Source organism: Cyprinodon tularosa, unplaced genomic scaffold (assembly GCF_016077235.1).
Source record: "Cyprinodon tularosa strain WSP-4 unplaced genomic scaffold, ASM1607723v1 ctg230, whole genome shotgun sequence".
NCBI classification, from domain to species: domain Eukaryota; kingdom Metazoa; phylum Chordata; class Actinopteri; order Cyprinodontiformes; family Cyprinodontidae; genus Cyprinodon; species Cyprinodon tularosa.
In genome coordinates, this window is record NW_024038862.1 from 364405 (window position 1) to 389187 (window position 24783).

At 36.6% G+C, this 24783-nt stretch overlaps 1 protein-coding gene across 1 annotated transcript in view; it reads right to left on the reverse strand.

The window, feature by feature from the left end:
• csmd2 (CUB and Sushi multiple domains 2) overlaps positions 1 to 24783 on the reverse strand; it is a 375721-nt gene that overhangs the window by 175303 nt on the left and 175635 nt on the right. The window contains exons 6-9 of the mRNA XM_038286837.1: positions 20158 to 20270; positions 15582 to 15659; positions 7661 to 7748; positions 7013 to 7137 (exon numbers count right to left, since the gene is read on the reverse strand). Coding sequence (XP_038142765.1) covers positions 7013 to 7137; positions 7661 to 7748; positions 15582 to 15659; positions 20158 to 20270 — 404 coding nt within the window. The remainder of the gene's footprint in view (positions 1 to 7012; positions 7138 to 7660; positions 7749 to 15581; positions 15660 to 20157; positions 20271 to 24783) is intronic.

Below are 24783 nucleotides of genomic sequence, written 5' to 3' on the forward strand. Positions count from 1 at the left end.
ATAGGTTGTGGCACAGCTGCAGACGTATCGAGGTATGACTATTTGCCTAAAGTGACAGGTCCAGGAAGAAGAGTATAAATCAGGGAAGAGCAGGCCTCTTGGCTGCTCTTGTCTGACCTCTTGTCTAGCTTTTATGTAAAAGTGACAAGAATGAAGCTATTGTTAAAAAGAAATGATAAAAACTACCTTTCTGAGCTTGCCTGAAGCCATTTATGGAAGACAGCATGAAAAAGGTCTGCTCAACACGACCATGAATGAACCTTTTAGCAAATATGCAAAACACAATCACTTAACATTACCTTTTACATACTATACCCAGCATGAAAAGCAATATGTTATGAAATAAATGAAAAAATGTATTGAGCTTTTAAGTTTAAAGATTGTTGTAATATGAAAAAAATGTGACCGAGTTCGTAGTTGAAAACTCTATATACTAAGAAATTTTAAATGACTAAACAGTTCTTGAAGATTTTCTGTCATGATGATATTCAACTCCTTGTTCAAACAGGTTTTTAAAGAAATTTAAAGATTAGTTCCTTAGTGAATATTACAGACATATGATTACAACTAAAGTAAATAAAACAAGTTTGCAAGATAATCTGTTTGTAAACCTTAAATATTTTCAACTAATCTGTTCAATATAAATGGGTTTAACAAGTAAAGTTCACACTTAGATTTCAGTTTAATGCAATGTGAAAACAAATTGGTTCTACCCCTTATGTTTTTATGGAAATTACCAAACCAGAAAAAAAAGGACAAGGTGACTTTTCTTACAGAGGCCTGAGGGTGAAAGGCAGAACTGTTAATATTCGTATTCAGAAGAAAACAAAGCTCTTTAAAAGGTCCTCTGTTTGTGAACAAGGGCAAAGTCTGATTTTATTGGGAAATAACTGAAGAAGTTAACATAACTTTAATAAATTAGATTAAAAGAGATCTTTAGGGTGTTGGAGAACCATAAATGAGTTCAATGCCTAATCCCTCATACAGCACCACATTTTTAAAAGGTATATCAAACGCTTGCATATATTGTTGACAATTGGCATGAACTTATAAATCCCTTTATTGTGCCACAATGGGGAAAATTGTTCTCTGCATTTTGATCCATCCCCTTGGGAAGCAGTGGGCTGCCACTGTGCAGAACCTTGGGGAGCAACCTTCTCACAAGCGCACTGCTCTAACCCACTAGGCCAACACTCCCCATGGGATGATTAAACATAGGATGATAAAAATGTTAATGAGAAAGTTAGGGTATTTTATGTTTGTTTGTTTGTGTTCTAATTACTTTCTCCAACACACCTTCTGCATGAGTCTACTGACAGGCAGGAAAAATGTATTTGTTACCATCTTATCCTATGGTGTTAATGATAGCCCTTTTAAGTGTTATAAAGTCTGGTGCTAATTTAGGATACTGATCTTCAATTACTTCTTGGAATGTTTTATCTTTATTTAAACATTGTGAGGTTGAACAAAGGTGCAGCATGAAAGGCTCTATAATGGATTGCTGAATGCTGAAATAAGATATCCTTCATGAATTTCTCCTGCATTCAGAATGAGGAAGAATGAAAACCTGCCAGTGCAGGATATTCCTTTCTATAAAATCACTAAATTTGACTATTTTCTGAAATGCAAGTGAAAACAACTCAGATGGGACCAGGGCTAATTAGAAGCCAATTATAATAATGATTTTACCATTGAGATCCAAGAAGCTCAGGAACATTTGCAGCGACTGTGTAAACCATAACTATATTTGAGAGAAATATTAAAAAATATTGTTCATTTTTCATCAGTACAATAAAAAACAATTTAGTTGAATAGTTTCAAAGAGACAAACAACTTTTGATTTGTTTAATATTTGAGAGATTGAAAATGAATGGCTGCTACTGTATATGGCTTTCTCAAATGTAAAACCAAATGCATTATGTGAATGTATGGATTCTACCCTTAATTACTTTATAAAAAAATCAATTTTCTTTTTAATCAGTTTGGAAGTTTTTCAGTATAAACATGAACTTTCAGATCCACAAGGCTATTTCGACCTGGAAATTTAGATAAAAAAAAAAAAAAAACGTATTCCTATAACTTGATCCAAGTAATCAAAGCCTTACTTTGCTTTTTTTTCTATCTTTAAAGGAACACTGCTAACTTTGTGACCTAAAGAGTTGACGCATATGAGTTATTTTAAATTATTCCTCAGGACAATATTCAGCGCTTGACACTATCAATGCTGAAAGCGTGGTTCCCCTTTTGAAATACTCATTATGTTAGTTGGGAGTTGACGCACCATCTTTGGCCAGGTCATGTGACCTAGAAGAACATATTTTGCGGCCACAGAATCCTACATAGTCCACACCAAGTCAAACCCTGGCCTAAACACACAAATTTTCCACCAAACCAGCCTCTCATCCATACGAAGCCGGCGTTTCGGGGGTCTGTAAACAATCTTTTTTTTATTAAGCCTTCAGAGTGGGAAGATTTTGAAACGCTGTTTTCGCGTTTCCATCTTTAAGCTCTAACCGCATTGTTTTTCTTACACGCATGCGTCATAGCATCGCCTCTAAACACGCATGCGCGACACAGTATCACAACAACAATGGCGCCGTACTGTGTTGAATGGTTGCTGCTAATGCTACTCACCCTGCTGTCAGGCTTACAACAGAATCTTCTTCTTCTGGAATATCTCCAGAAAAGAACAGAGCAATATCGACGACATAGTTCAGCACCTGAATTTGACTGAACCACAAAAATGGACCCGCAGGGGTTTTCTGGTTTGGTTGTTGTATAAATAGTACTGCGCATGCCCAACATTTCATTGCCTGTTTTTGCCTATTTTTGCTTTGGCACCACAGCGCCACTTACAGGCCTGGCATACATTTTGCAGCGTTTTCATGCATTCGTGTGGTCGATCACATTTATTTTATGTCTCCGTCTGTACGAGAAACGTTCTGGAAAATATTAGCGTTTCGTGTTCGTTTTGACTTCGTGTGGACGGGGCCATAGTCTACTATTTTTCCTCATACTCGACTACTGGTTATGGCTGAGGCAAGGAAAAATTTTAAACCTTCTGAGGAGGCTTAAAAGAGAAAATTTCAAACAGATTGTGCGCTAGGAAAAACAAGAGTTGATCTTTGAAAGGCGTTTGTTTGTTGCCGCAGGCTGAAAGAAGAAGCCGGATGTAAAACTGATTCTCTTTACTCATTATACTTCATAATTGGTAAATACTTCATACTTCATTATATTTCATCAACATACTTTTCCCATATTTGTCTCTGAAATATTCCAAAGTTTTAAGCCCAAACTGACTTCTTAGTCCATTTGAGATCAGGTATGAAAATATAAGATACAGTGCTGCTTGAAAGTTTGTGAACCATCCAAACATGGCCATTGTTTTCTAAAGAAAAGTTATAATAATCATGTAAAATGTACATCCAAAGCTCAAATTGTAATGCGGACCTTCCAGATAAGGAACACAAAGACAAAAAAGATGCATCTTTTTATTATTTATTCAACAAAAGTATTTTATCTGTCAAAGACAGAAAATATGCCAAGTGCAAAAGTATGTGAACTCTTTCAGTTAGTACCTTGTGGCACCGCCTTTTGCAGCCATTACTTCGACTAAACGTCTTCTGTAACCACAAACAAGTGTCTCACATCTGCTTTTTGGGATTTTTGTCAACTCCTCCTTGCAGAACTCTGCCAGTTGAGAGATGTTGGAGGGACATCTGGCATGTACTGCCCGTTTCAGATCTTGCCACAGCATTTCTATGGGATTGAGGTCTGGACTTTGACTGGGCCAATCCAGAGTGCAAATCTTCTTTCTCTTAAGCCCTTCTTTGGTACTTTTGCTGGAATGCTTTGGGTCATTGTCTTGTTGCATAATCCATTTCCGTCCCAGCTTCAACTCCCTGACTGATGGCAAGAGATTCTGATCAAGAATTTGTTGATAGCCCTGGGAATTGACGGTTCCCTGGATAATATGGAGTCGTCCAGGTCCAGAGGCAGAAAAGCAGGCCCAGACTTTCACATTTCCACCACCGTGCTTCACTGTTGGGAGGAGGTTCTTCTCTTTAAAGTCAGTGTTTACTTTTCTCCAAACATGGCGCCTGTGATTGTGGCCAAATAATTCAATTTTGGACTCATCCGTCCAGAGAATGGACTTCCAGAAAGCCTCTGGTTTGTCCAAGTGTTCTCTGGCAAACTTTAAATGTGCAGTTTTGTTCTTTCTTGAGAGCAGAGGCTTCCTTCTAGCAACTCTCCCATGAATGCCATGTCTATTGATATTTCGCCTGATTGTAGACGCATGTACATTTATCCCAGACGCTGACAGAGAGGTCTGCAATTCTCTGGAGGTAATGCGTGGGTTGGCCTTTACCTGCATCATTATTTTTCTGGTGCTTCTTTGTGAAAGTTTTGACGGCCGTCCACATCTGGGCAGAGTTGTAGTGATGCCTAGTGCCCTCCATTTGTAAATGATTTGTTTTACAGTGGATGGATGAAGCTGGAATCTTTTGGAGATGGTCTTATAGCTTTCCCCAGTCTGATGGGCTGTCACCACCTTCTTCCTGACGTCTTCAGATGTCTCCCTTCGTCTCGGCATTGTTGATCTGGTCTTTATGCCTTGACACAACAGTGGTTTGTTTGGTTTCGTCTCCCTTTTAACCAGTGCACCTCCAAACTTTTCCCAAGGACGTCTCATTTGATTGGTCTGCTTAATTGATTACTCAAGCACTAACATGTGCTTCAACTGAGTCTTTTACCTGATTGTCTTTACCAGTGCAGCTGTGGTTCATTTACTTTTGCAGATGCTCTGATTCTGTTTTTCATTTAGTTTGCTTTCAACTCCCACATTTTCCTCAAAACAAATGAATGGAATTGATGAACATAAACCTGACATTTCATATACAAAAACTGGTGATGAAAAAATAAGAAAATCAGGGTAAAAAAAAAAAAAATCTAAACTACTCAACTAGTTCACAAACTTTCAAGCAGCACTGTATATATAAACAATAATAAAAGATTTATTACAAATATGTCTTCTACAGTCGGATTAAGATGTGAAACCATCCAAATAAAGTGGGAATGAGATTGGAAAGAGGGAGAAAAGTATAGATAAGGGACAAATGGATGGATGGATGGATGGATGGATGGATGGATGGATGGATGGATGGATGGATGGATGGATGGATGGATGGATGGATGGATGGATGGATCGGGGACGACATTAACTATAGACATTCTAATCTATTTTTACATGCCTGAAATATGTTATGATCTCCTCTTTTTTCAGACTGCATACATGAAATTGAAGGAATAAACTGGACTGATATGATTCAAGCTTTTTAGCTACTAAATATAATGATATAATTCAAAACATTAAATTCTTAAATACTTAATACTTAGAAAGAATGTATTAAAGACTAGATACTGAGAAAAATTGCATAGATGCCAAAAATACTTGTAATTAACATAAAATACCAGTTACCTAAAGGTCAAAAGGGAAAATACGTGATTGATTAGCATTCAATATACACTATATTGCCAAAAGTATTTGCTCACCCATCCAAATTATTGGAATCAGGTGTTCCAATCACTTCCATGGCCACAGGTGTATAAATTCAAGCACCTAGGCATGCAGACTGTTTTTACAAACATTTGTGAAAGAATGGGTCGCTCTCAGGAGCTCAGTGAATTCCAGCGTGGAACTGTGATAGGATGCCACCTGTGCAACAAATCCAGTCGTGAAATTTCCTCGCTCCTAAATATTCCACAGTCAACTGTCAGCTGTATTATAAGAAAATGGAAGTGTTTGGGAACGACAGCAACTCAGCCACGAAGTGGTAGGCCACGTAAACTGACGGAGCGGGGTCAGCGGATGCTGACGCGCATAGTGCGAAGAGGTCGCCAACTTTCTGCAGAGTCAATCACTACAGACCTCCAAACTTCATGTGGCCTTCAGATTAGCTCAAGAACAGTGCGCAGAGAGCTTCATGGAATGGGTTTCCATGGTCGAGCAGCTGCATCCAAGCCATACATCACCAAGTGCAATGCAAAGCGTCGGATGCGGTGGTGTAAAGCACGCCGCCACTGGACTCTAGAGCAGTGGAGACGCGTTCTCTGGAGTGACGAATCGCGCTTCTCCATCTGGCAATCTGATGGACGGGTCTGGGTTTGGCGGTTGCCAGGAGAACGGTACTTGTCTGACTGCATTGTGCCAAGTGTAAAGTTTGTTGGAGGGGGGATTATGGTGTGGGGTTGTTTTTCAGGAGCTGGGCTTGGCCCCTTAGTTCCAGTGAAAGGAACTCTGAATGCTTCAGCATACCAAGACATTTTGGACAATTCCATGCTCCCAACTTTGTGGGAACAGTTTGGAGCTGGCCCCTTCCTCTTCCAACATGACTGTGCACCAGTGCACAAAGCAAGGTCCATAAAGACATGGATGACAGAGTCTGGTGTGGATGAACTTGACTGGCCTGCACAGAGTCCTGACCTCAACCCGATAGAACACCTTTGGGATGAATTAGAGCGGAGACTGAGAGCCAGGCCTTCTCGTCCAACATCAGTGTGCGACCTCACAAATGCGCTTCTGGAAGAATGGTAAAAAATTCCCATAAACACACTCCTAAACCTTGTGGACAGCCTTCCCAGAAGAGTTGAAGCTGTTCTAGCTGCAAAGGGTGGACCGACGTCATATTGAACCCTATGGATTAGGAACGGGATGTCACTTAAGCTCATATGTGAGTCAAGGCAGGTGAGCAAATACTTTTGGCAATATAGTGTACATGCATGGCTAAGCAACCCTAAATAATGCTGCATAAAGGTCAAAATCAGGCCAGTTGGATCGAAGTGGTGAAAACTGCATATTTAGAGAAAAGAAATGGACGATACACCCACACTAAATAACAGCAGCCTTAGGAGCAAACATGAGCTCAGCAACCAAGTACAACAGTATGAATAGAGGTCATTTTAAGTTTACTTCTATTACATACGTGCAAAGACGTGACATGTTAAAGCTTACCTCTACAGATGGGCCGGTCATCACTCCAGCCCACATAGCTGTCTGTCACTCTGAGACAGCTGATACTCTTTGAACCCTGCAGTTCATAACCCTCGTCACAGGAAAAATGCACTGTAGCTCCTCGCCTGCAGTCGAATAAAATATAAAATAAGCAAGTGAAAAAATAGGAGAAAGAGGAAAATATATTCACTGGGGAGAAAAAAAACTAACTATTTTCCTATCCCTACAGCCATGATTTACAAAAATGGCACGATTGCTGGATACAGATGACTCCCATTTGTCTGTGTTACAGGTGACCACTGATACAGACAATAGCTTTGACAGGAAACAAGTTTCAATAGCCCTTATGGTAATATCAATATGTTCCAGAAGAAGTCTATCGCTGTGCTTCGGCAAAAGTAGTAGGGTTCCTGTATTAACTTAAGCTTAGATATTAGCCGGTTTTAGTTTATTTTACAAAAGGTCAACATTAAAAGCATTATGCTGGCACAGATTTTGATATAAACAACAGAAGGTTCAAAACCAGATATGGTGCTGAAAAACCAAAAAAAAAAATTATCCCTTCATTTTTTTTTTTTTGTTGTTTAAACAATGAAAGGTACCGGTAATATTAATCGTCCTGCTGCTTTCATTGTTACTCTGCTTTACCTGAAGTCGGAGCCCTTTCTTTTCCCCCGATCTGGAATCCCAGGATCTGGGCACATGTTGTGTCCTTGTGCTACACCCATCTGTGACACTAGTGACAGAGAAAACATGTACAAAATATACTTTAATCATAAGATTAACAAATAAATATTCATTTTTTTGTTTGTTGGTTTTTTGATACAATTGCTTAAATAAAAAATTTTTAATGCAGAACACAGCAAAGTTTCAAAATAAATGCTGAACTGATATATATAAAAAAATCTGCATAAGGTAACAATGATTTTAAATGATTTTGTTGTAGTTACTGTTGTTGTTATTTTATTACTTTACATTTTAATCCATGTCTTGTGCTATTATAATGAAGGAGAACTTCCATGCATTATTGAACTCCTCCAATATTCCAATTTATTTCTTTAACTAATTTAGTCTCAGATTTTTGAATGTTTCTAATATCTTTCCATTAAAAGCTGAATAAAGCTTTTAACGCCACAGTAGCAACTAATGATTATTTTGCAAATCGATGAATCTGTCCATTGTTTTTCTGAATGATCGATTAATAATCAGATAACAAAAGATTCCTTAAAGACGACTTTTAACAAAATAGTAAAAGGATTAGAGCATATTGAGGGATGAAAAAGTTTTTTTTATCTTAAATACAGCATGTTTATATACTGTTTTTTTTTTTACAATTTTGGCATAATTGCTGCTCAAGGTGGACTCTAAATCCATGTTTTAGAGTCTCTATACCCCAGTTAAAGATTAATCTGTTACTAAATTAGTTGGATTATGTCAATAATGGATTAATCACGATTAACCTGTTTAATTGTTTCAGCCTTAAATCAATGTAAATTAAATCTACAGCTGTTTGTCTTGTTTTTTAAACAATTTATACATTATGTTTTTCTTATCTGCCTCATTTCGTTGTATTTTAAAGGATTTGCTAAAATAAAGCCGAAAAAGTATTAAAATCTTGGAAAAGCTTTATACTTGCAAACTTACCTAAATACAAGACAGTCACAATCCCATTTTCTAAATAAATATTTTTCAACCTAAATACCTGGGAACCTCTGTCTAATCATGTCAGTGAGTTCAAAACGGTGAAGGTGAGGTGTCAAGAGGGGTCAGGTAAACTTTGCAAAGTGGGTAAAGCCTGACTGACTGCCAGGGGTCAGAGTTCTGAGGGGTCCAATCAATGGGACACTTGCTCTTTGGCACGAGTCGCAGACTAAAGCAAGACTACTATAAATTCCAAACAAGTCTTGGTAATGTCAGCAGAGCTTGCCAGTGTGGAAATAAGTAATACATACTGAATGAATCAGGCTAAGAAAGTTGGCTATAACCCAGTTTTCTTCAAGCTTAATAAGAGGAAACTGATTTTCCCATTTTTCAAAACAAGATAAATGCAATTTAAACATTATTCATCATTTTGAAAAAGCTGGATTTTATAGCTTGAAGGCTGCATTTCAAAACATACACATTTTTAATAGGTCTAGCAGCAGCTTACTAAGGTCTTGTGCCTTTGGCAATGTCCCATTGGTGCAATATCTGACTGCTTTTATTTAGTTTTCACAAACAGCAGCACTGAACTACTGATTCTTGTGCATGGTCATGTTTGATAAGACCTAAATCATTAATAAGCAGAGTTTCTATGCACATACCCTCACGAAACTTTGTACTCAACCATTTTACTGTCAAATCAAAGGCATAATTTTTTAGCAATAAAGTTCTGAAAGTAAAATGGAAAAGTGTTCCCAGTAGCAGCAACATTTGTTTATCTGCCTCCATACCTACAAAGCTCAGTTTAGTTCCATATCTAAACCACAAGGTTTAATGTGATTTCAGTCCATCTTTGCTGCTATACCAGCTTCAGTGTTTCTTAGAAAGCTCTCAGAAGTTTGAGGATTCTGCTTATTGGATTTTTTTCCAGGAACACCTTTTTGATGTCACACACTCATGTTAGACATGGCGGCTTGGCTTGTAGTCTCCTCTCTAACTCATCTCAAAGGTGTTCTGTGTGGTTCAGGTTGGAATTCTTCGCAGGTCACTCAAGTTCCCAAACACTGAATTTGCCCATCCTTATTTTTATGGACTTCACCTTTTCAACTGGTGTGCAGCAATGCATCCAGTCATGTTGAAACAGGAAGGAAACTATTATACAGTAGGCATAACTGAGAGGAAGAATTAGTGACTCTAGAGAACCAGTCTCAACTTCCTTAAAGTCCATGAAAAAGGAAATGAAGAGGAAACTTTACAACCAGACTCATTGCAAAGGTGACTTCTTATCACAAAGAAAAACACTGGAAGTGACTGAGCTCTTGACATCATCCCGCTCCTTTACAAATGTTTGTCCACACAATCGCCTGAGACTCATAAATGCATACACCACTAGCCAATGGAAGAGATTTGCGCTCGGAATTAAGGCTTGGATTCAGCTCAGTATATTTGGCATTATAGTGTACACTAACCGGCCACTTTATTAGGTACCCCATGCTAGTAACGGGTTGGACCCCCTTTTGCCTTCAGAACTGCCTCAATTCTTGGTGGCATAGATTCAACAAGGTGCTGGAAGCATTCCTCAGGGAGTTTGGTCCATATTGACATGATGGCATCACACAGTTGCCGCAGATTTGTCGGCTGCACATCCATGATGCGAATCTCCCGTTCCACCACATCCCAAAGATGCTCTATTGGATTGAGATCTGGTGACTGTGGAGGCCATTTGAGTACAGTGAACTCATTGTCATGTTCAAGAAACCAGTCTGAGATGATTCCAGCTTTATGACAAGGCGCATTATCCTGCTGAAAGTAGCCATCAGAAGTTGGGTACATTGTGGTCATAAAGGGATGGACATGGTCAGCAACAATACTCAGGTAGGCTGCGGCGTTGCAACGATGCTCAATTGGTACCAAGGGGCCCAAAGAGTGCCAAGAAAATATTCCCCAAACCATGACACCACCACCACCAGCCTGAACCGTTGATACAAGGCAGGATGGATCCATGCTTTCATGTTGTAGACGCCAAATTCTGACCCTACCATCCGAATGTCGCAGCAGAAATCGAGACTCATCAGACCAGGCAACGTTTTTCCAATCTTCTATTGTCCAATTTCCATGAGCTTGTGCAAATTGTAGCCTCAGTTTCCTGTTCTTAGCTGAAAGGAGCGGCACCCGGTGTGGTCTTCTGCTGCTGTAGCCCATCTGCCTCAAAGTTCCACGTACTGTGCGTTCAGAGATGCTCTTCTGCCCACCTTGGTTGTAACGGGTGGTTATTTGAGTCACTGTTGCCCTTCTATCAGCTCGAACCAGTCTGGCCATTCTCCTCTGAGCTCTGGCATCAACAAGGCATTTCCGCCCACAGAACTGCCGCTCACTGGATGTTTTTTCTTTTTCGGACCATTCTCTGTAAACCCTAGAGATGGTTGTGAGTGAAAATCCCCGTAGATCAGCAGTTTCTGAAATACTCAGACCAGCCCTTCTGGCACCAACAATCATGCCACGTTCAAAGTCACTCAAATCACCTTTCTTCCCCATACTGATGCTCGCTTTGAACTGCAGGAGATTGTCTTGACCATGTCTACATGCCTAAATGCACTGAGTTGCCGCCATGTGATTGGCTGCTTAGAAATTAAGTGTTAACGAGCAGTTGGACAGGTGTACCTAATAAAGTGGCCGGTGAGTGTATGTATATGAACACACATGACTAGCTACCAATTCTACTTTGAAATGATGTTTTTCCCAATGATGGAACCTTACAACTTTTGCACCAGTAGAAAAGGTTTCAAATGTTGGTTTCAGTGGTGCCTCATCTGGATGGGACTCCCTACCCGACTAGAAGTTTGTTGAATACACAGAAACCCATCATTATCTGGAGAGGGACTAAAATGATCTGGGATTACTCATTAGCAGCAATACACTTAAATTAACAGCCCTTCCATTATTTTGTAACTTATTATTCTTACACTACCACTATACTTACCCAGGTAGATGCGTTACTTCTATCAAAGGGGAGATCTGGAATACCTAAACAGCTAATTATGTTTATATGAGCCATTACCAAGATAAGTGTCATTAAATCACACACTCCTGTTTGTGATTTGCTCTAATTTGTCCTGCTCCTTCTAGACGACTTGGTCCATTATTAAAATGTGCTGCTTGCACCTGTGTTTGCAGATTAGTGGAGTGCAGTTATGAGCCCTAACCTGTAGGTCTTTATGCTCCCATAGGCACTAATTATAATTTGCAAACAGTCACAAATCTGCATGTGCCTGCAAATTCACCTTTGAAAAATAGTTAATTTATAACTGAATATTCTATATAATATACATTGATTTTGATGAGAGAGAGATAGATAGATAGATAGATAGATAGATAGATAGATAGATAGATAGATAGATAGATAGATAGATAGATAGATAGATAGATAGATAGATAGATAGATAGATAGATAGATAGATAGATAGATAGATAGATAGATAGATAGACTAAATCAATTAAAACCCATTCATTCAGGTACAGTCTTAAATACTGTTCATCAAACACTAAAAAGTAAAAATATTTTTGATGGTCAAAACAGCCCATATGATTTAACATTTTAATAACCTTTTAATTATATAACACTTCATTATATGTAATTACTTGAATCATGCTATAAATTTTTAATTCATCTATGTAGTGTTGAGGACATTATTGTAATCAGTTTACTCTCAAGACAACTTTACATATTTCTTAATGACAAAAACCTTTTTTTTAGCCTTTATAATAGCTGTGCTTGATTATTAAGGTTAAATATCTCTAATTAAGCAGAACACTGCCTATTTTAACATTAAAGATGCAAATATTTCTCTTAATTTCAATATTTACAATAAAGTCTGTGACAAAACTTAAAACATGTTGGTAAATACTAATTAATCCAAACATGCAAAGAAACATAAAGCTATTTAGTCCACAGGTTTGATTATGGGCAATATATTGAAATGACACTTGAAATAAGTATTTAACACATGTACAGAAATGTCTCACAGAAAAGGCTTTCTTGAAAAATGTTTTTTTGGTTCTGTAAAACTTAATGCATCTCCAGTATGAAGAATTTGTCACATTCATAGCTCAGCACTGATTTTGACATATTCTCACACACAAATTGTCTAAATGAATTTAAAGTTCTGGGGTCCTTCCGACCTTCAGTCCATTCCATAAAACAAATCTTACTTTACCTCCTGATAAGCGGTTTAATTTTCTTAAGTGGGAGTTTTTCACTTTGATTTTTGACCCATTTTATTTTTATATTCTTAACAACAATGTATTTTTTTCCACTCATTTTATGAAATCTGCTAGAACACATGCTGTTCCAAGCATGATGCTGTCCACTGCAAAACATCGATTTTTAGTGTGGTATTTTTTGGGTAATGTGCAGAACCACCTGTCCTCTGGTAGCAGTTTAAGGCCACTGGTGTGTGGCGAAGGTTTTTTATTTAAGGTATATTTGGCTTTACCATTAATACACCAATGAGCCTGTTAGCATTAAACCTGCTGATATTGATTTGCTGATAGCAATGGAAGAGATTGCTGTACAACTTTTCAATTTGTGGACCAATCCAGTTTGATATCATTGTATGTATGCATTGATTACTAGGATGAGAGCTGACAGTACTGTGGTGAGTGGCGGCCTGGTGGTTAAGGCATAGAGCTTGGCTTAGCTTGGAATCCTGAGGTTCTGAGTTGGAGCCCCACTCCCACAGACTGCCACTGTAGGTCTCTGAGTCTTAGTAAGACTAAGAACCTTAATATCACACTGCTCCCCGTGCGCACCACAATGGCAGCCCACTGCTCCCCAAGGGAGTGGGTTAAATGCAGAGGTAAATTTCTCCAATGTGAGATCAATTAAGTTCATTTATTTCAAAAGGCCAATTAGAAATATTCAAGCTAAAATAAATATTGTTAAAGGAGCAATAAGGTTATTTTCACCCCTAGGTGGGGCTTTGATCACTGTCTGAGGATTATCTGTATGTATCAAGCCATGCCTCTCTCTACCTCCACTCTGGCTGCAACCCTGCAAAGATTTTACCCTCCCTTCGGACACCTCAGCTGTTTTGCGTATATTTTCAAAAGACAAATACACAGCAAAAATATTACTGCCTATCAGGGTAACATGGAAAAGTAAGTAAGTTAAAACTTTATAATGCTGGTAGCTAGAGAAAGGTTTGATCCAGTCTGTGGGCTTTCCGCCATTTTATGCCTGGAAGTGACATTTTATGAGCAGGGAGGGGCTAAGCCCTAAATTGCAGCAATTCACATGCATTCACAGCTGGCACGACTGCGTACACAAGAGACTGGAGAAAATCAAATAGATGAGATGTGATGTCATACAATAGTCCAGCTGATACTTCTAGTGTTTTACAAAATCTCTGTTCATTCAATGGATTACTGATAGACTAAAAAACTGAAGTCACCTGCTGCCATCTTGGTACTCCACACTTTCTCGGACTCGTGCTATAAAAAGGCCTGTAATTTAATCTCATTACCATAACAATGTAATCAATACCTCTATTTTACATGTACCTAATCAATTTAGCACTTTTGGCAGATCATCAGATAATGTGGGTGTGTGTGCATGTGTAATATTCTTAATCTCTGACTACAGTATTATTATGCTCCACAAACATATTGATTTTGTTGTGATGGATTTGTATGTTATAGACCACAAACTGAAAATGCAATGTGATTTGTCTTTTTTTTTTACCATAAATTACAGTAATTTACTGATGATATAAAACAGCAAGTGTGTGTCAGAGTGATAAATTTGTCTTTGTTTTAAAAGTCTTAAGCCCCCATGAAAATGAGATTGATTGACAGCTGGTACTGTGGCATAGCAACCAACATTCTTCCTAGAAAACTCCAGAACTCCTTGACTAATACGGAAAAATGGCTTTATGAAGAAATCTTACAGCGAGGCTTTAGAAATGCTTAAAAATATTAATGTATGCAATTTGGGTGGAGATGAAGAGACCGAAGATGAGGATTGGTCGGTAGGAAGCAGTTCAGATTCTGTCAGCAAGCCTGAGGATGATTAATCACTCCCGGACAAGAGGCGGTGACCCATCAGATAATAGGTAAACTTTTTCGGGGGTTGTTACCCTCCTATGGCCTCCTCCACGACTCCTGGTGGTCTGGCCTCTCTCCTCGAAGCGCCTCTAGCCTCTGGACACCACGCTTACAGACACAGCAAACCTTCTTGCTACAGCTTGCCTTGCATTGATGTGCCATCCTGAATGAGCTGCACTACCGAGCCACTTGTGTGGGTTGTAGAGTCCGTTTCATGCTACCATGAGTTTGAATTCAAAAGTGACCAAAACATCAGCCAGAAAGCAATGGTATTAAGAAGGAATCTGTGGTCCCCACCTGCAGAACCACTCCTATATTGATTAAGTTTTGCTAATGGACAATAATTTCCACCTACTGTCTAGTCCATTTGTATAATAGCAAATGTAATTGATTGTCTATCAGTGTTGCTGCCTAATTGGACAGTTTAATTTCACTGAAGTTTGATTTGATTGAAGTTATATGTTGTTGTTTAAATGTTTCCTTTATTAATGTCTCTTCTAAGAGCTAAGGAGAGAAAAAGGACAAGAGTCCTTGTAATGAAGAGCAAGATGCCATTCCTGCCACTTTCAACACATCCTCTGGGGATTACATGACTCAAAAGGTCAGGTTTGTTTGCCAAAATGTATTGTGAAAGAAAACTCTGACTGGTAGAAAGTGGCAATTCCTATCATACAGACTTTCCAGGTGTATAGATGGCATTGGGACTGATTATTATTTATGAAAATGATGCTAAATACAGATAGATAATCAAAAGATACAATTCACTTTATGGCAATTATGTAGCTCATATTAAGTAAACATTTTGTAAGTAAAAGTTAGAACTTACACACGGATATCTTATGGTGGTTATCTTTGCTTGGCAGCATCTTTACACCTCGAGATTTAAGTTCTGTCATCTTCTTCACTGTTGAGAAAACAAGACAAAGACAAATGGGAGAAGAAAGAGTTGGAAAATGAGACCCATCAACTGCTCAATGTCTGCAACACATTCATTGAATTTGTTGATTATGGCACTACCCACTGGGTTATGTTTACATTGATTTATAACAAATTAATTTATAAACCTGTCAAATAATTGTCTAATTGTGAACAATAAGAAAATGAATACAAAGATGCATTTTTTTTCTATACATCAATTCATTTTCCGTCACGCTTATCCCAAGTGGGGTCGCGAGGGGTGCTGGTGCCCATCTCCAGCTGTCTACCAGTGAGGGGCGGGGTACACCCTGGACAGGTCGGCAGTGCATCGCAGGGCAATACACAAGACAACAACCGTTCATGCACAAACTCACACCGAATTTAGAGAAACCAATTCACCTAGCATTAATTTTGGACTGTGGGAGGAAGCCGGAGTACCCCGAGAGAACCCAGGCATGCACAGGGAGAACATACAAACTTCATTCAATAAGACCTTGGGAATCGAACCCATAACCTTCTTGCTGCAAGGCAGCAGTGCTACCCACTGCCTCACTGAGCAACCTAACTTTGTTTCCACTTTTGGACATAATAATTTTACAATAACTAACAAAGTAGGGAATTCTTAAAGTTCTTTGTGCTTCTTGGGGATCCTTTACTGAAACAGATTTATTCAGCTAAGATAGGATATGAAAGACCAGAAGAGCATATTAGGAATAAAAATAACTCAGGTTTCGTACAAAGAAAAGATGTAGTTTAAGAGGGGAGTCTTTTTATAACTGCAGCAAGATTAAAAGATAAGTTATCATGGTAGAATAAAAAGCTAACATTTATTCCTTAGTGAAAATACACTTTCAGCATTATCAAAGACCCTAATAAATGACTTTGACTTTCTGTGACAGTGGAATTAAGGGTGTTTTTTTATTTTTTATTCCTTGCCTCATTTCAACTGAATCTTATCCAGATGAATCTAGGTCATGTGTCAAAAAGTCAGTTTAAGATGTCTTTGATAAAAGATATGGCAATTAGAAAGATTTGTTCTCTTAACAACACAGCTTGTTACTGGTATTTTGGTGTCTAAATTGTGACGACTGATTCAGGCTTTGAAGCAATGTGCATAGTTTCTGACAGCAGAAAGAAGAAGTCCCATTGATTTTATTTCAACACTTGTGTTTTTGCAAAAATCTTGTGTATTTAATCTTAACTATCATGAATAAAAAACATAATTTGAAGTGGCCAAAGGCAGAAATGCAGTAATCAGTTTTAGTATTAGATTATTGGACATTGTTTACATTTAAACAGAGACACTATCATGTTGTCCCTTAAACACCATGGGAAACAAAATGGCCATGGTGTTTAAAAATATTCTATAAGAAACAAAAAATTAATTTTGAACAACGTCAAATCCTTTCTAAATTCATCATAAAGAATGTAAATAAATGTTTTCCTTTAATTTAATGTAAATCATAGGTTGGATCAACACTTTTGTTAATCCAAGTCCCAAGTAAAGGAATAAAGGTCTAAAGGAGAGTGAATATTTAAAGCATGCAAACTTTTAGTTCAGTCAAACTTTTAACTCACTCTTAAACATGTATTGGAACTGATAAGCAACATTTTTCTTTTAGATTTATAAATCAATTTTAATGGCCAGAACAACAAGGATGAGAAAGTGAAACATTTAAATTAGAGATGATGTTGATTTGTGCTGAACATATTAACTAATGAAAGACAAACTTGTTGAATTAACATAACTGATTCATGAGGAAAAAAAACAGACGTCTTTGATAAATTTCATGTTCATTTTAACCAACTTCAACAGTAGAAAATGTTTTTAAGGATGTTTGAGTAACATAACTGTAGATTGTCAAAATAAATCAAAATAGAAACAGAGTGTATGAAAATGATTTATGTAAACAAATCGATTTTATGAGACATTTTTTATGCTGCTTCTTTTTGCATGTGTGTCTTTGCCTCTGGTTTGGAGCACTGAGACTTACCATGTACACATAAAACTACGGGGAATATTTTGAATTTTATTAAATATATAATAAAGGATCTTACTATATACTCAATTTCACCTCATTTAATGTAAACTACTGTAACCACCTGATTTAAAAGACAAACCTAATGACAGCAAATTGAACTGCTAATCATTTGATTAAAATGCCAATCAAAATCATATATTTTTATCAGTTTAAATTAGACTCAGAAGCTGTGACATCCAGACTCCATAGAGCACACAAAACCACACTACTCTCTCCAGAATTGCAGTCAAGAATTACTCTGTGTTTTGTTTGGATTTAAAAGTGACTAAACGTGTTTTAATATGGTGCAGAGTTATGCTGCAGTGTGCACTACCTGTTGATTGGGTGACACTGCTGGCAGCCACTCCACCCCTTTATTTACCTTTATTTCGCTTAATTCTTGGCCTAAGTGGCATAAAGATGATTGTAATTGTCTGGTTTAGTTTGGATTGTATGGGATTATTGGATATAGGTTTATTGCTTTAGTTTAATAAACTATACTAATTAGGCTATGTCTGCCCAAAAAAAAAAAATCCACCACCCTTCTTTATTTTTTACAACTAGACTACTGGATGGATTGATGGATGGATGGATGGATGGATGGATGGATGGATGGATGGATGGATGGATGGATGGATGGCATATTTTTTGCCTCAGTATTTATTTTATGTCCACACCTGCCGTATCCACAAAGATTATTTCAAATGTCATTGTTCAATTCTTCAGGGCACATAAGAACCTTACAGGAAACATTTGACATTAGCACATTCCTAATTTCTCAGAGTTTGAATATGACAATTCCCAATTTAAGAAATATAGAGACAGTTATGTGAGATCTTTCAGGTAGGACTTTAAACAGTAAACCCATTAATTTATGTGTAAAGCTAGATTTCACAAAGAGGGAGTTTTTACTGAGTTAACATATTTCAGTTCCAAGCTTACAGATATCTTCTATTAACTAAAATAACATATAAATGAGTTCAGAAAATATTTTGAGGTCATGCAAAAGCAGTGCATGAACTTAGGTCTCAAAAAATTTTAATAGCTTATTCATATTTTAATTAAAGCTTCCAGGTTTTTTCAGAGACTTAAACTTATTTGTGGCTTTGTTTTATTTTATGTATTTAAACTACAATAGTAAAATTCCTTATTTTTCTGCCTGTGTTTAGTCTTGTAAATTTTTTTTTATTCATTTATCAAATATTCAACCTACAACTGAAAAAGCTTGGATCATGTACAGTAGGTTACATTCTGGTTGTTTCTCATTTCTGTTATTATAGTTCTCTTCTGGCCCCTTCCGATTATCTCAGTGGTGGATGGTTGTAGGTAAGATCCTAAGAATAGAAAATCTCAGAGCTCATCCCTTCTCAGTGGTGCCCCCTGCTAGTTACACAGATATATATATCCTTATAACTATATATATATATATATATATATATATATATATATATATATATATATATATATATATATATATATATATATATATAGTTATAAGGATATATATATATCTGTGTAACTAGCAGATATATATATAGCAGATATATATATTTATATATATATATATATATATATATATATATATATATATATATATATATATATATATATATATATATATATATATATATAAATGGAGTAGCGATGGTTAAAAGGCTACTAAACAAAGAAAGATGTCCATTTTGGATTGATGTTTTTTGCCAAGTTTACTAAGATAAAGCTTATATCTAAAGGGTGGTGTGCTCAGGTTTAATTCACTATGTAAACCCAAAACTTTGCTACCAGTATGATTAAGTTTACCATGTACAAAGTAATAATTTAGTTCTTTAAGATTGCAAGTTGGTGATGGTTCCTGAAAAATAAATATTTTTACACAACAATAATCTAAGAAATGATTAATCAATGTAGAACTGTAAATCAGCACTGTTTTTTTTTTCTAAAATCTGTCATTTTAACTATTTTTTAGGTCAATCTAGGAAATATTGACTATCCTCAACTATGCTACTTTCAAAAAAAAAAAAAACTTTTTATAGCAAAAAATACTTAATATTTCATTTATATTTGTTTTTTAATCAAACACCTTTTGCCTCTCAAGTTGTATTTACACAAATAAAGGCAGAAGGTTTCTGATAACCGTTGCTCAAAATGTAAAATATATTTACGGTTGGCCCTTCATTAAACACTTACAGTGCGTAACAGAGTTTATTCTTACTTGTTTGATATTTTATAACAAAATTCTAAAAATTTGAACAATTAAGGACCTATATCTTCAGGTCTTTGAAAAACTGGAACTCTGAAATCTGGAACCTACCAAAAAAACCCCACCTATCAACCACCAAGATGAACAATGACTTATTCTAAATAGTTCATTTATTAGGTTGAATATCCTACCAACAGTTAGGAATATGTGTAGGATAATTGCTAATGCAATATTTTTAAACATTGTGGAGCACTTGATCTTACCCTGGTAATTAGCACTGAAGCCTCTCAACCTGTGGTTGCCATCTGATGTAAAGTGAAGTCGAAGCCAGTTCTTGCTGCTAATGATAGGTGAGGGAAGGTTTGGACCAGTAAACCTGCAAACAGAGAGAAAAGAAAATATCAGCACAGCCTATGGGTTAGTAAAACTAAACCTGTATAAGAATAGGTCACATCTTCACTGCAGTTATCCTGTTTTCACACAAAATAAATGACAAATTAAAAACACAAATCAGATAAATCTGGTAGGTTACCCTTGCTCACTTTAAGCCACTTTTTACCCAATCCTCTTCAATTTAAATTACCATGGAAATGTTCATGTGTGTGTTTTTTTGTTTTGTAACAAATGGCAATTATGCAATCCAATACGCTTTGTATGTAGACAGGTCTAATAGCACCTGATTTATCTAAGCATTGGCAGGACCCACCAGTCTACCTCAATAATTACTTTGTTTATTATCATTAATTAAACAGCAAAGTAAATAAGAATGCAGTACATTTAGAGATTTTAACATGCTGCTCTAAGAAGAGCTATCAATGTGACTATTTGGCACCTAAGAGTAGTCTTCACATTAACAACTTTTAATTAAACTGTGAATCAAATAAAAAAAAAAAGCAAAAACAGCTCTATAATTTGCAAAGAAGGCAATATATTTTATTGCTTTTGAGATATAGTGGTGAATTATACATTACAAATAATTAAAATGCCTGCTAATCTGTATTATAATGAGGCCTGTTGCTTACTAGGTACTTCTTCGGCTGTTAAAAGGAAAGTCAATTGGGGACATATCAGGTTTTATCAGAAGAAGGATCAAAACAAGCTTGGAGATGCAATAAAAGCATATTTTCATATTCACATATTTTGTATTTACAGCAAAGCGTTGAGGCATGTGTATGACTGGGATTCAAGATAAATAGTACAGTATTTCCTTTGGTACTATTGACATTATCCATACATTATCATTCATATTCATATACTTTCATAAATATGCTTAGATCAGATATATTTTAGGAAATTTTATTCTAACTGTTTTTTAATCAGAATGGGTATAATAGGGTATAATACACTAGCACTGCTTTGAATGGCTGATGTAAAGACCATCTCATCTTATTGTCATAATTTAATAATAATATTAATATAATATCTCTATTATCCGTCTCTACAGAAATTGTTAGTTCAATCTCTAACGTTATGCTCTGTCTGCATTTTCTCCTAGTAGCTTCATCTGGTCTGTTCCTGTTTGGCTGTGACACCATCCTGGAGAGAAATATCGGCTGTGCTGCTGCCATCAACACCTTTGTTTATAGATGTTGGAGCTCCACCTATTTCTCAGCCTAGTCCTGTTTCTCTGACTGGGACCGGCTGGATGTGCTCTCTTTATCCCCTGAAATGGGAGCTGGCTCAGAGCTTGTCTGCCTGGCTGTGTGTTTCCTGGACGGGGCCGCCTGTGGAGCTGGTTTCAGTTGCCTTTTGTATTTCTGCTTCTTACTGTATGTCTGCTTAAACCCCAGTCGGCCTCGGGCAGATGGCTGCTCACACTGAGTCTGGTTCTGCTGGAGATGTTAAAAGGGAGTTTTTTCCTCTCCACTGTCACTACAAGCATGCTTAGTGTAAGGTATTGCCTTTGGGTCAATGAGTCAATGCAATCAACTGGTTTTCCTCAGATAGAAAACTTGGAGTCAATTTGACTGTATGACCTGGTTGTATGGTAAAGTGCTTTGAGATCACATGTGTTGTGAATTGGCGCTATATAAATAAACTGAATTGTGTTTAATATTTCTACTTTAAAAATTATCAGGACATAACTGAGATCACGGCCACACACCTGTAAGATCTCCTCTGTTTATCCCACCTTTCATGTACTGCTTAAATGGATTTTTTTAATTCAACCTGTCTTAATCACATCTTGTCTCTTTTTAGCTCATCTCTTGCTCCTAATGGATGCTTAGAAGAATTAACTCTAAAACAAATGATCAAAGGATTATCAACAAATATGAGAAGTTTAATGAAGAAATTGTGTCTACTACTAGCGGTTTGGAGGAGCAAGGTAGCAATAAGAAAATTCATAGCTTGGGGCTGTAATGCAAAATTAGATAAAGAGAAATAACACACATAATAATTCTGACACAATTGAAAAAACATTTTAAAGAGAAGGAAAATAAAAATCTTAAAGTTATTATATCGATCATAAAAGTTGGATAAGTTGCTTGTGCCTGACAGCCTGCAACTCTAAACAGCCGTATTTACCTCTGTCAAGTTCTTCACATCCCCGGCCTGATGCAAAACATTGTAACCAAGGTAGGCCCATAACAGTTTAAAAAAATATGAGAGTGCTTCATATGGAGCCAGTAAAAAAGCATATAGAGAAAAGATAGATAAATAAAAATCCTTCAAGATTAGATTGTGCATTTTTAGCAGAGAAATGTTTGAGACTGTGGAACAAGGATTTATTTCTTCTTTACACTTTAGTTTGGACCATCTTTAAGTTAGATCATGTCTGCCTTAATCATTATATAGGGCACTATATAGTGGTTACACCATTTATAATGAGTGTCTGAACGTCTAATGGCAGAAAAAGTTGTAATGCACCTTGAACAGTAGTGATCATTCATGGTCACTAGACAAGCAGATATATCCTGGAATGCTTTGCGAAGAGAGCTCCCCACTCCAATGCGTCTGTGTGTTGGCCATCTTGTGAATGACAGCGAGTTTTATGACCTCATATTTATATTATGAAGGTGTCAGCCCAGTCTGACGTATGGTTCTTATCCTGTGGTTACCATCCTGGCCTAGCTGCTAATATACAAAAATTAACCTGATTGCAGGATTGTGTTTGTGGCCTGTCTGTTAGCTGTTGCTAGCTGTGGATTAGCTTAAACTCGATTGATATGACCATTACCAAACACAACTGTTAAACATCCGTTTCCTGTATATCATTTATGCTGCTAATCTGATGGACACTCCCACAGTGCATCAGAACAGCTGAGCTAATGAACTGAAGATGACCAAAAACTCTACCTGAAGGACTCATTTAAACTAATTATGTTTACTTGTTTTACCTACCCTGTGCTTATTGCATCGTTTTTTTTAAATATAGTAATACTGTCAAAGGGATTATAAGCATTCATAAAAGCACCCCCTTTGTTTTAATTGTGGTTATCTGTGATTATTTGTACAGCAGTGAATGATTGTCTCTAAGAGCTGGATCTATTTCATTTGAGTTAACAACTTCAATAGACTGAGAAAAATAATTCCCCTGTGGTTAATTATGAATAACTCTAATACATTTTTACTAAAATTATTGATATTAACTAATGGGGAACACATAGAAGACATTTAACAGCTGCTCCAAAATGCCTAAATACCAAGGTAAGCAGTTTTAATAACCCCTGTTATTTGAGCAGAAATGTCAGTTATAATCATTTAGCTAACATTTATTACTTGGTTTTACTCTTGATTTGAAATTCCAGTTCTAGATATGAATATATTCAAAATCTCTTGGTAAAACATGCAAAATATCAGTGTGTAACTTTACAGTTAAATTTCACAGATGATGTTACTTATAGAAAAAAAGAAAATGTATTTTTTTAGACTGAATTTTGCAATATTTATATAAAATCAAAAAGAAAAGGGTGTTTAGGTTATGTACTTTGGTCTTAATTTAGAATGGTAGTGCTTTGTGTCATTTCCTTAAGGGATGATTTATCATTTAAGAAAAGCAGGCAGATAAGGTATACAATAGTTGGTGTTGAGTCTGGTTCTATGAAACATTAAGGGTAGTTTGAGTCCCAATCCACCCATATTTGCTTTGAATAGAGGTAAGGCCACAACATCTTGCAGTTATAAAGCAGTAAATGAAGCTATTTGAAATCGAATGGAACCACATTAACAGTACAGATATAAATTTAGCCTGTTTCCTAAGGCAAACATAGGTGGATGATAAAGGAGTGTGGATAAGGTGATAGAGTGATATAGCTTGAATTAAGAAACCTTGAAATTATCATTCTTTCTTGATGTTTTGCCCTTCATCTCCCATTTTTTGTTAATAAATTTCAAGCTATGTGTAAAAGGGAACCTAGGATACAAACACAAAATGTCTAACACAATGACAGGTCCCATGAAGTGTGCCTTGGCTAGTTCAACAATTTCTTTTTGCCTGACTATATCAGATTCAGTGCTGAAACTGTCTCAAGAGAGCAGAGCTAAATAAGTTTCCATTTTAAGGTCCCAGAGCTCTTCAATCTGACCTTTGATGACTGTCGAAGAAAATTAATGTTGGGGAAGACAAGGTTATCCAGAAGTGTGTAGGTTATGTATTGCACATAAGCTTTAGGACTAAGTATTGAACTATGCAAGAATGAACAGATCCAACCCAGCCAAATAACAACTGTTTATAGGCACCAAAAAGTTATTAGCTACATATCTCAATGAAAAATAGGCAAAAAATATTTCTATGGGCCCAAAATCGGATAATGTAATTATTTAAACAATTTTGTCATTTTGGGATCAAAAAATATTTTTGAATTTGGTTAAATGACATGTGTTTACTTGTACCAGGCTTTTGTTTTGGAATAGAACCACTGTGGCATGTGCAGCTGTCATACATCCCT